Raw genomic sequence first — 11,471 nt, 5'->3', positions numbered from 1 at the left:
CCCTAAAACAGCTTAGAACAGGCACAAGTGTGTTTCACGTTCCCCACCACCGGAGGATTTTTCCTGGCCTTTCTCAGATCTTTTCCTGGACCGTGTCAAATTTCCAAAACATTTTCAGTTCTCTTCCTCCTAACTGGGAATTTGACAGTTCGCGGGCTACCAGTGTCAACATTAGTACCTTCGGTTACGTTCCGGCTCTCCAAGAGAGATTCATACGATACAGACCAGAAGCACGCACGAAGGGAGCGGCTGCTGCTACGGTCATATGCATCTGCGCCGATATTACCTGTATATTTTTTCACGGAGAACCGCATGAGCAAGATCAGTGACAACCATCCGTCATCTCGCTCCCCTTTCTCGCTTTTCCTTTTTCACCGGCATGAAGCATGAACGGTTCCCACTCTCATTCTCGGACTCTATCAAACCCCTGCCGCTCCGTCTGTGCCATGCCTGCTCTCACTCTCGGTTATCCACTGGTGAGCTCTCCATCTGGGGGGGACATTGCACTTGTGTTTGAAAAATCCTTGGGGCGCCACCGAGAGGGGCTAAATGGCTATCACATTTGCTCTCTCTCTGCCATATTCTACGGATGATTATTGACTCGACCGTCTATTCCGACTGATTGGGCAGGAACATGAAAAGTTGATCATAACGGACTGGGTGGTCGGACAAGCTCTGCAAACATCCGAACCAGTTCAGTCTCTTCCTATATCCAATCATTCTAGAAATCCGTTGATCAAAGCCCTTTTTACTGAACTGTTCGGGCACGTTTATCACAAATCACTTGATGGGCCTGCAACATGGCCCTCTATCAACATCAAACAAGCTTGTCATCTGCACATGCGGCCTGGTTCATCACATTGTCATTTCTCGGATCGGTCTCTTGCGGCTTTGTAGCGTCACACCGATTCTGTCCGCCTCGTGTTTGAAAGCTGTGCCCTGGCCCTTGTGCACGAGGTTGAAAAATCACTGTCAGCTCCAAAAATTATCATGGCGTGCTTGTACCAGGATTATGACATTGTCTCACCATCTTTCCCTTGCCGAATTTTGACAACAGCTATCGGTGACTGTTTGCGCCATTTTTGCGAACTTCCTCCCTCTCGTGTCGTTTCGTTTGACCCTGTCAAGCGTGGGCCAGCTCCCAAAAGCCTTGAAAGTGATAGAGGAGCTCACGGCCCAAAGCAACGGAACACGGATACAGGCAGAGCTACCCGAAGCTGTCCCATCGGGTACCCGTCATCGCTGTTGCTCGATTGACCCACCAGGCTTTTGTCTCCAACTATCTAACATCTCCAACTTTGGAACCACAGCTCAATGCATCCGAATCGTCATCGCCCATTCTCAGCAACCGCCGACGTACTGGAAACCTACATCCATCCCGTCAAGCCCTACCAGCTAAGTCCATTTATTTTCATCTACCATCCACCATCTATAAAATATTAACATGTCAACCACCTCCCCACCCAAAGCCCTCTTAACCGATGTCTTCGGCACCGTCGTCGACTGGCGCAAAACCGTAACAAACCATCTCACCCTCTCAGCCTCCGAAGCACTCAATTCCTCCACCCGCTCCATCCCCGACACCGTCCGGACCTCTGCCTCAGAAATGTCCTGGCCCACCATCGCCCAGCTCTGGCGCGAATCATACTACCAATTCACGCGCACCTATGATCCGGCAAATACCACCACCAAATTCAAAACCGTCGACCAACACCACGTCGAGGCTCTACACAAGATCCTCGCCGACCACGCTCTTGACGGGCTATGGACCGACGACGAAGTCCAAAGGATAAGTATGATCTGGCACTTTTTAGATCCCTGGCCCGACTCCTCCCGTGGCCTAGGGATATTAAATCAAAAATTCCACACCGCCACTCTCAGCAATGGCAACACCAGCCTATTGTCCGATCTGGCCCGACATGGTTCTCTGCCTTATACGCACATTATATCCGCGCAGGACTTCGGTGCGTACAAGCCGCATCCGTCCGTATACTGGGGTGCGGCGGGCAAATTGGGGCTGACACCCAACGAATGTGCCTTGGTTGCTGCACACTTGGGCGATCTCAAAGCCGCTCGAAGTTGTGGCTATCAAACCATTTACATTGCCAGGGCCAAAGAAGAAAGCTGGTCCGATGAAGAAGTGGCCAAGGCTAAGTCCGATGGTTGGGTCGATATGTGGATTGATTTGAATGAAGGATCTGTGGGATTTCTGGAGGTTGCCAAACGATTTGGGCTCAATTGACGGTCAGGATTGAACAGAAGCGAAACGATTTCCTTTTGAACCTCCGAGTCTTAATCCGGCCAAAGAAACATCAGTAGATGGTAAGTCCTCAGGCCTTTTCAAAATTTCTCATTGAATTGCCTCCATTGTCACTTTTCATGTGTCCATTGTTACCTGCGGAAGACATCACCACCAGTCCCCCTCTTTTCTATCCTCCCTCCCTCTCTCCTTGAAATTTCCAGTGCTACATAGGCCTGTCTGCCCGACCGGATATCCGCTTGTGAAGTATAGTGTTCTCGAGAACATACCCATTCTGAACGTGTCATTCAAGCCCGGCCACTTCCACTTTCCACGCGATTCCACCTTATTCCCCCCCGGAACGACTGGTTCCTGACCACCACTAGAGCAAGAAGAACCAGGATCAAGATCATGCTTCACAAGTACATCAAAGGGCAAGAAGATATTTTGCGGTTGTGGTGGGAGTGAAACTAGACGAGGCTGTGTCGAGGAGAGTAAAACCTGAACATAAGTCACAAATTTTATACTCATCCTGATTCCTTCAGCCCGGAAACCAGACCTATTTCCAACTCTTTCCATTTCGATTTCAATCTGCATTCTCCAGGGCCGGCTTGGATAATAGATATTGACGGCATTCCCTGTCCATTGCATCGTCGAACCTAGCATCGATATCGGTCTAGAAGTTGCTGTTGAGCCCTGTTTTTTCATGAGATGGTTACGTATTTAGGTTGTCACATTGTCTAGCTCTGGCTCTGGAACTACATCTCGCTCACGAACACGGAGCTTGACTCAGGGATGTTCATAGGAGAAGACAGATGCGCCGCCCGTGGAGATCTATTAGATCGCGGCCTGAGACAGAGCAGGGCAAGCCCGATTGATTGAACCGACTGGTTAATCGGCCATTGGAAACGGGTGTTAGAGTGTGTCTCCACTTCAATCTGATTCTCATTTTCATTCTCATTTCTTCGACCCTAAGTAGTTGACCACACTTCCGACTTTCCTCTCCTTCCCTCGATCTTCTTTTCTCCGATCCTTGATGCTTCATCCAAACTCCGCTCGGCCTTTTGCCTCTGCATCGGATACGTCACCGTTACAAAGCCAAATGCATAGTTGGAGCCCCGGATTTCTTCTCGGCCTTTTTCGCCGCCTTATACCACTTGGCATTCTCTTCACTGTGCGTAGTTCGCCGTTTGATCATGCGGCGAGGGTGGAACTCGCCGTTCTCGTCAAAGCCGGTTTCACGATCTTCTTCTTCGTCCTTTGTCGATGGCGAACCCACCGTCGTGGTGGGGGCCGTGCTGTCCACTTCGTCGGCCGGCGAGTCAATGTCCGCACCGAAGATGGCGCTCATGCCACGTCCGTCACCTTGCGCCGAAAATGGGTTGAAGCTGATCGGACCGGTTCCACTGTCCTGGAGGTTCAGCCCGTTCAGCTTCTTGGCCGTACCGTTGATGAGTTCACGCTCCTCCTCGTCCGTCAGGGGCTCGATATCCGGCATAGGTCCCCGGGGGAGAATTATGGGCCACCCAAGGTCGCTGCCACCATAAAGCTGACGACCTTTGGCCCGCAAGTAGCCGTACTTGTAGACCTCAAAGAACGTGGTTTTCTTGAACACGCCGCCGTTCGTCCGGTCTGACGTATCCCAATATAGGTTGCGTAGCCACTTGGACAGTCGTGGGTAGTCGTGTCTTATCATCTTGAGGTTGCAGTTGAAGATGTTGTAGTAGGCAACGTCAAAGCGAGCCAGAGTCGTATACAATCTTATGTCTGCTTCGGTGATGTGCTCGCCGAAAAGGTAGGGTTGGTGAGCAGGGTCTCCGAGGTGTTCCTCTAGTCTATCGAGAGATTGGAATAGCGGGTAGATATTGGCGTCATAGGCTTCTTGGGTGGTGGCAAAACCGCACTTGTAGACACCGTTGTTGACGGTGTGGTAGACCCATTCGTTCATGTCATCAATTTGCTTGCGGAGATGTGGTGGGTAGAAACCCCCACCAGGTTTATTGACCTCTCGCTGGTCCGGTTCCAAGAATTCATCAAACGAGTCGTAAAGCATTCGAATGATCTCGCTGGACTCGTTGTTGACGATGGTCCCAGTCTTCTTGTCCCATAGTACCGGCACCGTGTACCGGCCGACATAGTTGGGGTCAGCCTTGAGGTAAAGTTGTTTCAAGGCCGTAAAGCCATAGAGAGGGTCAGCGCCCATGGAACCATTTCGGCCAGTGAAAAGCCAGCCATTCTCGGTGAGATCGAAGTCGGTGGTAATTAGTTGGATCAAGGGTTCAAGGGATTTGAGGGCGCGAACAAGGATGGTTCGATGCGCCTGGAATGAGAGTGAGCTGCGAGATTTCTGTGGCCAGGCTAAAAGGGTAGGGGGTATTGTCTTACCCAAGGACAACCGTAGTTGGCGTAGATCGCATATCGATCCTTCTCGGGAGCAAACTTGGCACCTGGTTCTTTGGAGATCCAGTTCCGAAATACACTGTCTTTCCGTCGAAAGTGGCCGTCGGCGTCAGCGTGTTGATGTGTTGGGCGCTATTATGGAGTCAATTGGAGCTCTAGAAGTTGAAGAGTCTGCAACTTACTGAATCCCCCATTCTGAAAGTCTTGGATCTTGACAGAAGTAGGTGGTCCGCGAGGTCGATCAAATTGGAGAGGGAGAGCGCGTGCGTGAGAGAGAGGATCGGCTTTTCTCAGGTGTGGATTTGGGAGTACGAGAATTGCTCTCAAACTAGCTTTCTCCGTGACTTGAGTCCCCGTTGGCTGAGGCTCGGTTCTGGTTTCGGTCCGGGCGGACGAGGACTGGAAGGATATATGCAGTCGAAGATGCTATATCGGAGAGATTCTGTAAGGTAATCAATGGACAACGGACAACGGACCAGAAGACAGAAGCTGGATGGGCTGGTGGTTTGAAACCCAATTGTGACAATGCGCAGGCTACTTGGGAGGAATTGTTCAGCTGGCGAAGACGGGTGCTGACATTAAACGTCAGGCTCTCCGTGTCCAATTCCGCCCCGCATAAACCATTGCTGGCATGGCTACACGTGATTGACGGACGCTCAGGCGGGTCCGAGGCTTATGCGATGCGCGAGAGAGCTTTGTTCGAGTTTTCGGAGGCCGTATTTCTGATTCTAGACTCTGCGGGAACAGTCGCCATATGCTTTCAGCGGTGATGGTTGAAATGCTCGAGTCGGGAGTCTTTGGCGATCGACGTCACCAGCTTAACCTGGTGGACGACAGGTACTAACCTAAGGGAGACAACAAAGTACATCCCTGCCTATTTTCTACTGCTTGGTACCGCTGTATCTCTCAGGCCTCGGGCCCAGAGGTCATTCCGAGATTGTACATTGTCATAGATCCATCACAGGATCTGACCTTTGTTTCTCCTGCAGCTGAAGAACTCCCCCCCCCCACCGCGGGGAGGCGAGATGAGTAATAAAAGCGGAACGTTGGTTGAACAATGGGCCCCAGACTTTTGATGACATCTGGGTCCAAGGCACTATGTATTGGTCAGCTGGATATGTTGTCTGTATACTCACCTTCTTTTTTCGAATTTTCTTGAAAGCGACAACATTTATTCTGGGTTGTACCCGGCCGATTACTAAGAGAAGGAACTGCCCCATTGGGAGTTGTCTTCTGTTGAAGTGGGGACCTCTCCCCTTTCTTGCTTGCCTGACCCTATCGTCTCGCACTGTTATTGAAATCCAGTCTCAGACTGGCCCTGACAGGGATTATGTCCGTTAGGACTTTTCAAAAGGGTCAGCGATGAGAAAGACCTCCCGGGTCAATGATGGGTCCAATTCGTATGCTAAATGCAGCCACCTTGAAATATCCCGGGGCTCTGATTACCCGTGACCAAAACCCGCGCACGAATTCGTCATAAATGATGACGATGTGCCAACGAAAGAGAAGACGTACAAGCAAGAGACACTAGCAGGAACCCCAAGATATCCACTAGTTATCTCTGCTATTAAAATCTTCGATGAAATGAATGTTGGCATCCCTGATTAGAAATTTGACGTAACACAACTCACTCACACTGGCGAGGCTTGTCCTTTGCGATTGGGCAGTTGCATGTCCGCTCGCCTTTTTGAGAAGCTTGAAGATGCTTGTATCAAATCGCTTTGGACATGAGTATATCCCGTCCTTTTCCGGATCTTTATTCAGCCTTGCATGTGCATATGCGGTGCGAGTCCGAGGACCGCCTCTCGCAAATTCAGAACCCCGAATGCGAATGCATGCTACCAACAGCCACCGACTTCAGAATTTGCAAAGGGTGCATATTCTCGATACAACTCTTGCCAAACAGAAAAACTCACTCGATCTCACTCCACGCCGGGAATCGAAGAAAAGGTGAGATGCCGCCAGAGGCTGTCTCCGAGCAACAGTCGCGATGCAGCATCTGCATGATAAGGATCCGAAATGTGGCTTCGAGCAGCATGATGTGTGCAGATCGTGAGAATTGGCACAACGTTCATTGAAATCTACCGTTTGGTCGAACCAGCTGTTCTGTCAAGCTGTCTCTCCGGCGAAGAAACGTCTCTAAGGGGTTGATTGTGCATTCACCTGAAAACAAACAAGCATCGGATCAAGGAAAATATTCCGAACAAGTGGCTTGCTGCAGTCAGTCCTCGAACCCAAAGGATATGCTTATCCAATCAGAGTTGGAGACCTACAGCCGTTGTACGCAAGACTCCCAGATGATTGTAGGAAATGTGATCGGCGACGCATGGCAGTTGCAACTCCTTTTTGCAGGACAAATTGACCATCCCCACGTCCTCAGATATCCCACATTTCGTCCTGTTGCAGCGAAAAATACCCTTTGATAAGTTAGCAAAGCCTCCTGGCAAATCGGGCCCGGGTTGGTTTGGATTTGTCAACGAAAACTCGGCGTTATCGACCGAGCCTCCAGTTTGATATCTTATCCGATAAGAAATCTTGATGTCCGTTCACCTTCACTCAGTCCATGGGATGAGGTGGAGGTTTGGGAGTCTAAATTCGCACCAGCGACAGCTTGGGCCCTTTGGATAGCTCAAGATGTGATTAGTCTGTTACAGCCTCATTAGGCTCGCGTGGGAGTTTCTTTTGGGCTCTTTCCAAGAGACCAAGGAGGACGTCTATTCCAAATGAGGTGAAGACCCTCCCTGTTGTCTTTTCTCCCGCTTTACTTTCATAGTTCATCATGTGGCGTCTGCGGGATGCAAGTACTTGTAGAGCTCCCAACCTAAACCGTGGGGGGTACTCTTCCACAGATGGCCGGTCTCCCCAGATTAGTTAACCAAAAAGTGGGAGCCATGGCCCAGAGCAATGTATGCTAAGGAACAACGGAATCGGAGCAATTAAGTTAACCTATGGCGCGAGAAATGGTCCGCATGCTTCACTTCTCCGGGAATTGAACCATCGCGCACATAATCTGGAATCTGGTTCCACCCTCTCGAGAATGGTCCCGAGGCCCTGGTCGAGCCCGGCGATTTGGAAATGAAGTTGGCTTCGAAAAACAAATGATGTAACGCTTGACAGGGGAGGGGGAGAGAGGAGTGGAGGTCAGCTTTGACAAGCCGTGGGTCGGAGGAGAATAACTACACGATAGCCAGGAAGCGCTTTGGAAGCTTTTGACATGTTCCATATGGGCCCCGGTGGACAAATGTTGTCGATGTTGAGGCTTTCGGGGAAGGGATTTGGAAGGAGTCGCCAAAGTTAGTAGAGACAAAGTCTAGCTGGAAGCCATCCTGATTCCCGATAGCAATATTTTAGCCTAGAGCGGTACCCTGCGACCGCTAATAAGGGAAAGGAGAACAACTTTATCAAGGGGTGACCAGGTGGGCTTTGGACGTACTGGAATCCTCCCGAGGCTTGCGGAATATCCGCAGCCGATTGGAATCCATGTTGGAAAATGCCAGAAGTGATGTCTTTGAGAACTGGGTGATGGAATGGATGATCGATGGGTTGACGTGCTTGGGCTGACCACGTTTATGGGCGGTCCCTTGAATGCGTCGACGGGGATTGCAAGGAACAGAATCGTGGTTCCAACAGGCGAGGTAGCATTTGCAGGCAGGCCGTAGTTGTTGACTTGCCGGGGGGAAGATAGCATCAGGATGCTGAGGGCACTGCTAACATAGTAGTATGTAGCAGTCAGTACAAGGTCCTTGTCCAACACTCGACCGTTCTTCATGATGATTCATGCGCAATTCCCCCCCCTTTCAACTAGCCGCGACGACCACTCAGAACTAAACAATAAGTATTGTGACTATCTGCGAGGGGAAGTGTCAAGTCGTAACTCTCCGGTCGTAGCCCTTGGAACTAGAGCATAGGCCCATGTCCTCCTCCCTTGTCCCCTGCACCACCACGACACCCGCTGCATTGAACAATGCAGGCTAGGTCCGGTTTAGCCATTGGCAACTATTAGGACTGTCCCAAAGTTCAGGTGAGTCTACTTGTTATTGGCCTCTGGCCGCTGGGCCCCATTTCCTTACAGCATGCTCCCACAAAGTCGTATGGAAAGTTGAGAGACTCTTTTAAACAATTCTTCCAGATCAATCACACTCTCTATACACGCACAGGCACATACAACAAAACCTTCAGACCGGCTATCATACCTTCATCTAAACTGCTTTCGCCACCGCCTCTCACGTCGACTTCGGAAACGCATCTCGACCCTCTTCCCCGAAGTTCTTCAGCCTCCAATCCCCCGGCTCAACCCCCGACATCATCGATCGAGAATTTCCGGGACCTCCTAACGCTTCAAATTTCCTGAAATTTTCCTGCTCCAAAAAAAGTTCTTGCCGCGATCATCTTAGGTGTTCTTCCTTTAGAAAAGGCAAAGCAATCATCTTCCGACTGCCCCTGTGCTGTTATCAACCCAACCTGTTCACAGGCCGGCAAGTCCTCGCCCTCACCGATCGATTGCAATTCCTTTCTTTTTCCAAACCACCTCCGACACCCTCGAGTCATTCCATCCCTGTTTCTGGCCAGTGCCTTGCATCCATCCATCTGGTGTCTTCGCGCCCGCAGTGCTTCCCCAAAAGATTTCCGGCCGATCAGTATTAAACCCTTGAGTCACACAACCACAAACCCTAAACCACGCCGGCCACCAATTCATCGACGACCTCAGACATATTGCTTGTGCGGTGTACGCCTTGTTCTGAATCCATACCTACAAGCCCACTAGTTGGCTGCTTTAGGAGGGCCGTGTGAGAATTTTTTTTTAAAAAACCCAACCGACTGGTCTAGTTCGGGCGTTCCGTCCAGGTCCAGACGTAGGCCTGACCGCCATCTGTGTTTATTGTTCGGATTATTGATTGTCTGACGTCCCTGTGTCCTCCCGCATCGTTATATGCATTGAGCTCCTTGTTGGGTGTCAACTATTTTTGTAGACGCCCACAGGAGTACAAAGTTGCAGATTTCAACTACTGACTCGACATCGACAACGAGGATTGGCACCAATCATGGCTGGTAAAATGACCTTGTATAAACTGGTGGTGCTGGGAGATGGCGGTGTTGGGAAAACGGCTTTGACGATTCAGGTTGGTTTGCCTTTCACCCATTGTGGACCTTCATGTGCTGACTTCTGCCAAGTTATGTCTCAATCACTTCGTCGAAACCTACGATCCCACTATCGAAGACTCCTACCGAAAACAAGTTATGATAGATCAACAAGCATGCATGTTGGAAGTGCTGGATACCGCCGGGCAAGAGGAATACACCGCTCTTCGCGACCAGTGGATTCGAGACGGTGAAGGGTTTATTCTCGTCTACAGCATCACCTCGAGAAACTCCTTTGCAAGAATCCAAAAATTCTATTCACAAGTACAACGGGTCAAAGAGTCCGGACATCCAAATTCACCCACTGGTGCGAGTTATCTTCCCAATCAAATGAGCGGCTCACCCGCATATACCGGCCCTGTTCCGATTATGCTGGTGGGAAATAAGAGTGACAAACACCATGAGCGCGAAGTGTCATCTCAAGAAGGCTTAGCATTGGCTAAAGATCTCGGTTGTGAATTTGTGGAAGCCTCTGCCAAAAACTGCATCAATGTCGAAAAAGCCTTCTACGATGTCGTGCGGCAGCTGAGGAGACAACGGCAATCACCCATCAAACAAATCGATCGCAAAGGAACCAACTATGGGCCCTCTCCCGGCCTGCGAAATGACTACGATAAGGATCATCAAAGAATTTATCGCGAGCATACCAAAAAGAGAGGCACCAAGTGCGTGATTTTATGAAGGGCAACCCGACGACTTCAACGGCGCCAAAAGGCCCCGCCCCTGGAGATGACTTACGACCAGTTAATGTTATACAGCATGCGACATTTTCATCCTTTGTTGCAAAAGTTGGTGCGACCGAAAAATATTCTGACATCCCCCCGGGGGCATTCGATCTCGATTATTTCATCACACACACGACGAAGGCCTTGCTTGGAGACACTATGAAGAAATACCTAAGTTGCTCCGGTAAGGGGGTATCTTTCGGCTGGTTCTGTCTGCCAGTCACCGTTTTCTCTCTTTCCTGTTCTCAAAGTTCTGAACCAATTCTGAAACTTCACCGCTCATCTTGGCTCGGAAAGATTCGTCAGCACCTTGAAGTTGGGTGAAGTGGCCAATGACAACCCATCCAAAAATTGTATGAAAGGATTCGACCAACAGTACAGCAATAACAGTGTACAACACAGCATCGCATCTGCAAATCCGTCGACAAATCACGAACAAACCCACCAAGAACGCTATGTCAATTTTCTTTTATCCCGCTGCCTACCACAAGCGAACCGGCATGAGTTGGCACTAGTGGAGTGAAGTTTATATGGGGAATGGTGGAGGGTGGCTGTGCGTGATGGGTTGACCAGCAACTTAGTATGGACCTTTCTTCGAGGACGTCCGGCACATTCGGGGAGAATTTAATGGTTGGTTGTTGCGACACGAGAGGACGACTGGCGCAAGGCGCTCAGCTTCAAGCAACTACCACCATGAGAAGTTTCGGGCTTGGACAAAAGTGGTGATGTTGATGGTTTCGTGTTTTAGCCTGCGTGGGTTTCAATCCGGATTGGTCAAGATTAGGCGAGTGTCGAAGCCAACTGGAAATGGGTGTGAAGGCGACGAGAAAAAATGCGTTCAAGGTTGAAATTGTGCATTAAGCAGTGGGAATGGCACTGGAAACGGAAATCAACATGGGCATGAACATGGGCCACTGCAGAGGGAGGGATAGCCATCGTTCGTATTCGGAGCTTCGGTCTTTACCGCA

General features: G+C 50.2%; 3 protein-coding genes across 3 annotated transcripts; 2 read left to right on the top strand and 1 right to left on the bottom strand.

Moving 5' to 3' along the window:
* Positions 1-1,444: 1,444 nt before the first annotated feature.
* On the top strand, positions 1,445-2,242 carry Z518_09044 (haloacid dehalogenase, type II; the record flags this gene model as incomplete). The annotated part of the gene is made up of 1 exon (XM_013413001.1): positions 1,445-2,242. The coding sequence occupies one exon, from the start codon at positions 1,445-1,447 to the stop codon at positions 2,240-2,242; it is 798 nt and encodes a 265-aa protein (XP_013268455.1).
* A 1,087-nt stretch (positions 2,243-3,329) lies between these two features.
* On the bottom strand, positions 3,330-4,833 carry Z518_09043 (uncharacterized protein; the record flags this gene model as incomplete). Its single annotated transcript, XM_013413000.1, has 3 exons — positions 3,330-4,559; positions 4,625-4,771; positions 4,822-4,833. The coding sequence occupies 3 exons, from the start codon at positions 4,831-4,833 to the stop codon at positions 3,330-3,332; spliced, it is 1,389 nt and encodes a 462-aa protein (XP_013268454.1).
* A 4,848-nt stretch (positions 4,834-9,681) lies between these two features.
* On the top strand, positions 9,682-10,459 carry Z518_09042 (protein Ras-2; the record flags this gene model as incomplete). Its single annotated transcript, XM_013412999.1, has 2 exons — positions 9,682-9,759; positions 9,812-10,459. The coding sequence occupies 2 exons, from the start codon at positions 9,682-9,684 to the stop codon at positions 10,457-10,459; spliced, it is 726 nt and encodes a 241-aa protein (XP_013268453.1).
* Between the last annotated feature and the right edge of the window lie 1,012 nt (positions 10,460-11,471).

The sequence above is a fragment of the Rhinocladiella mackenziei genome, assembly GCF_000835555.1.
Source record: "Rhinocladiella mackenziei CBS 650.93 unplaced genomic scaffold supercont1.7, whole genome shotgun sequence".
Taxonomy (NCBI): Eukaryota; Fungi; Ascomycota; class Eurotiomycetes; order Chaetothyriales; family Herpotrichiellaceae; genus Rhinocladiella; species Rhinocladiella mackenziei.
This window is presented reverse-complemented; position numbering and strand designations above follow the sequence as displayed.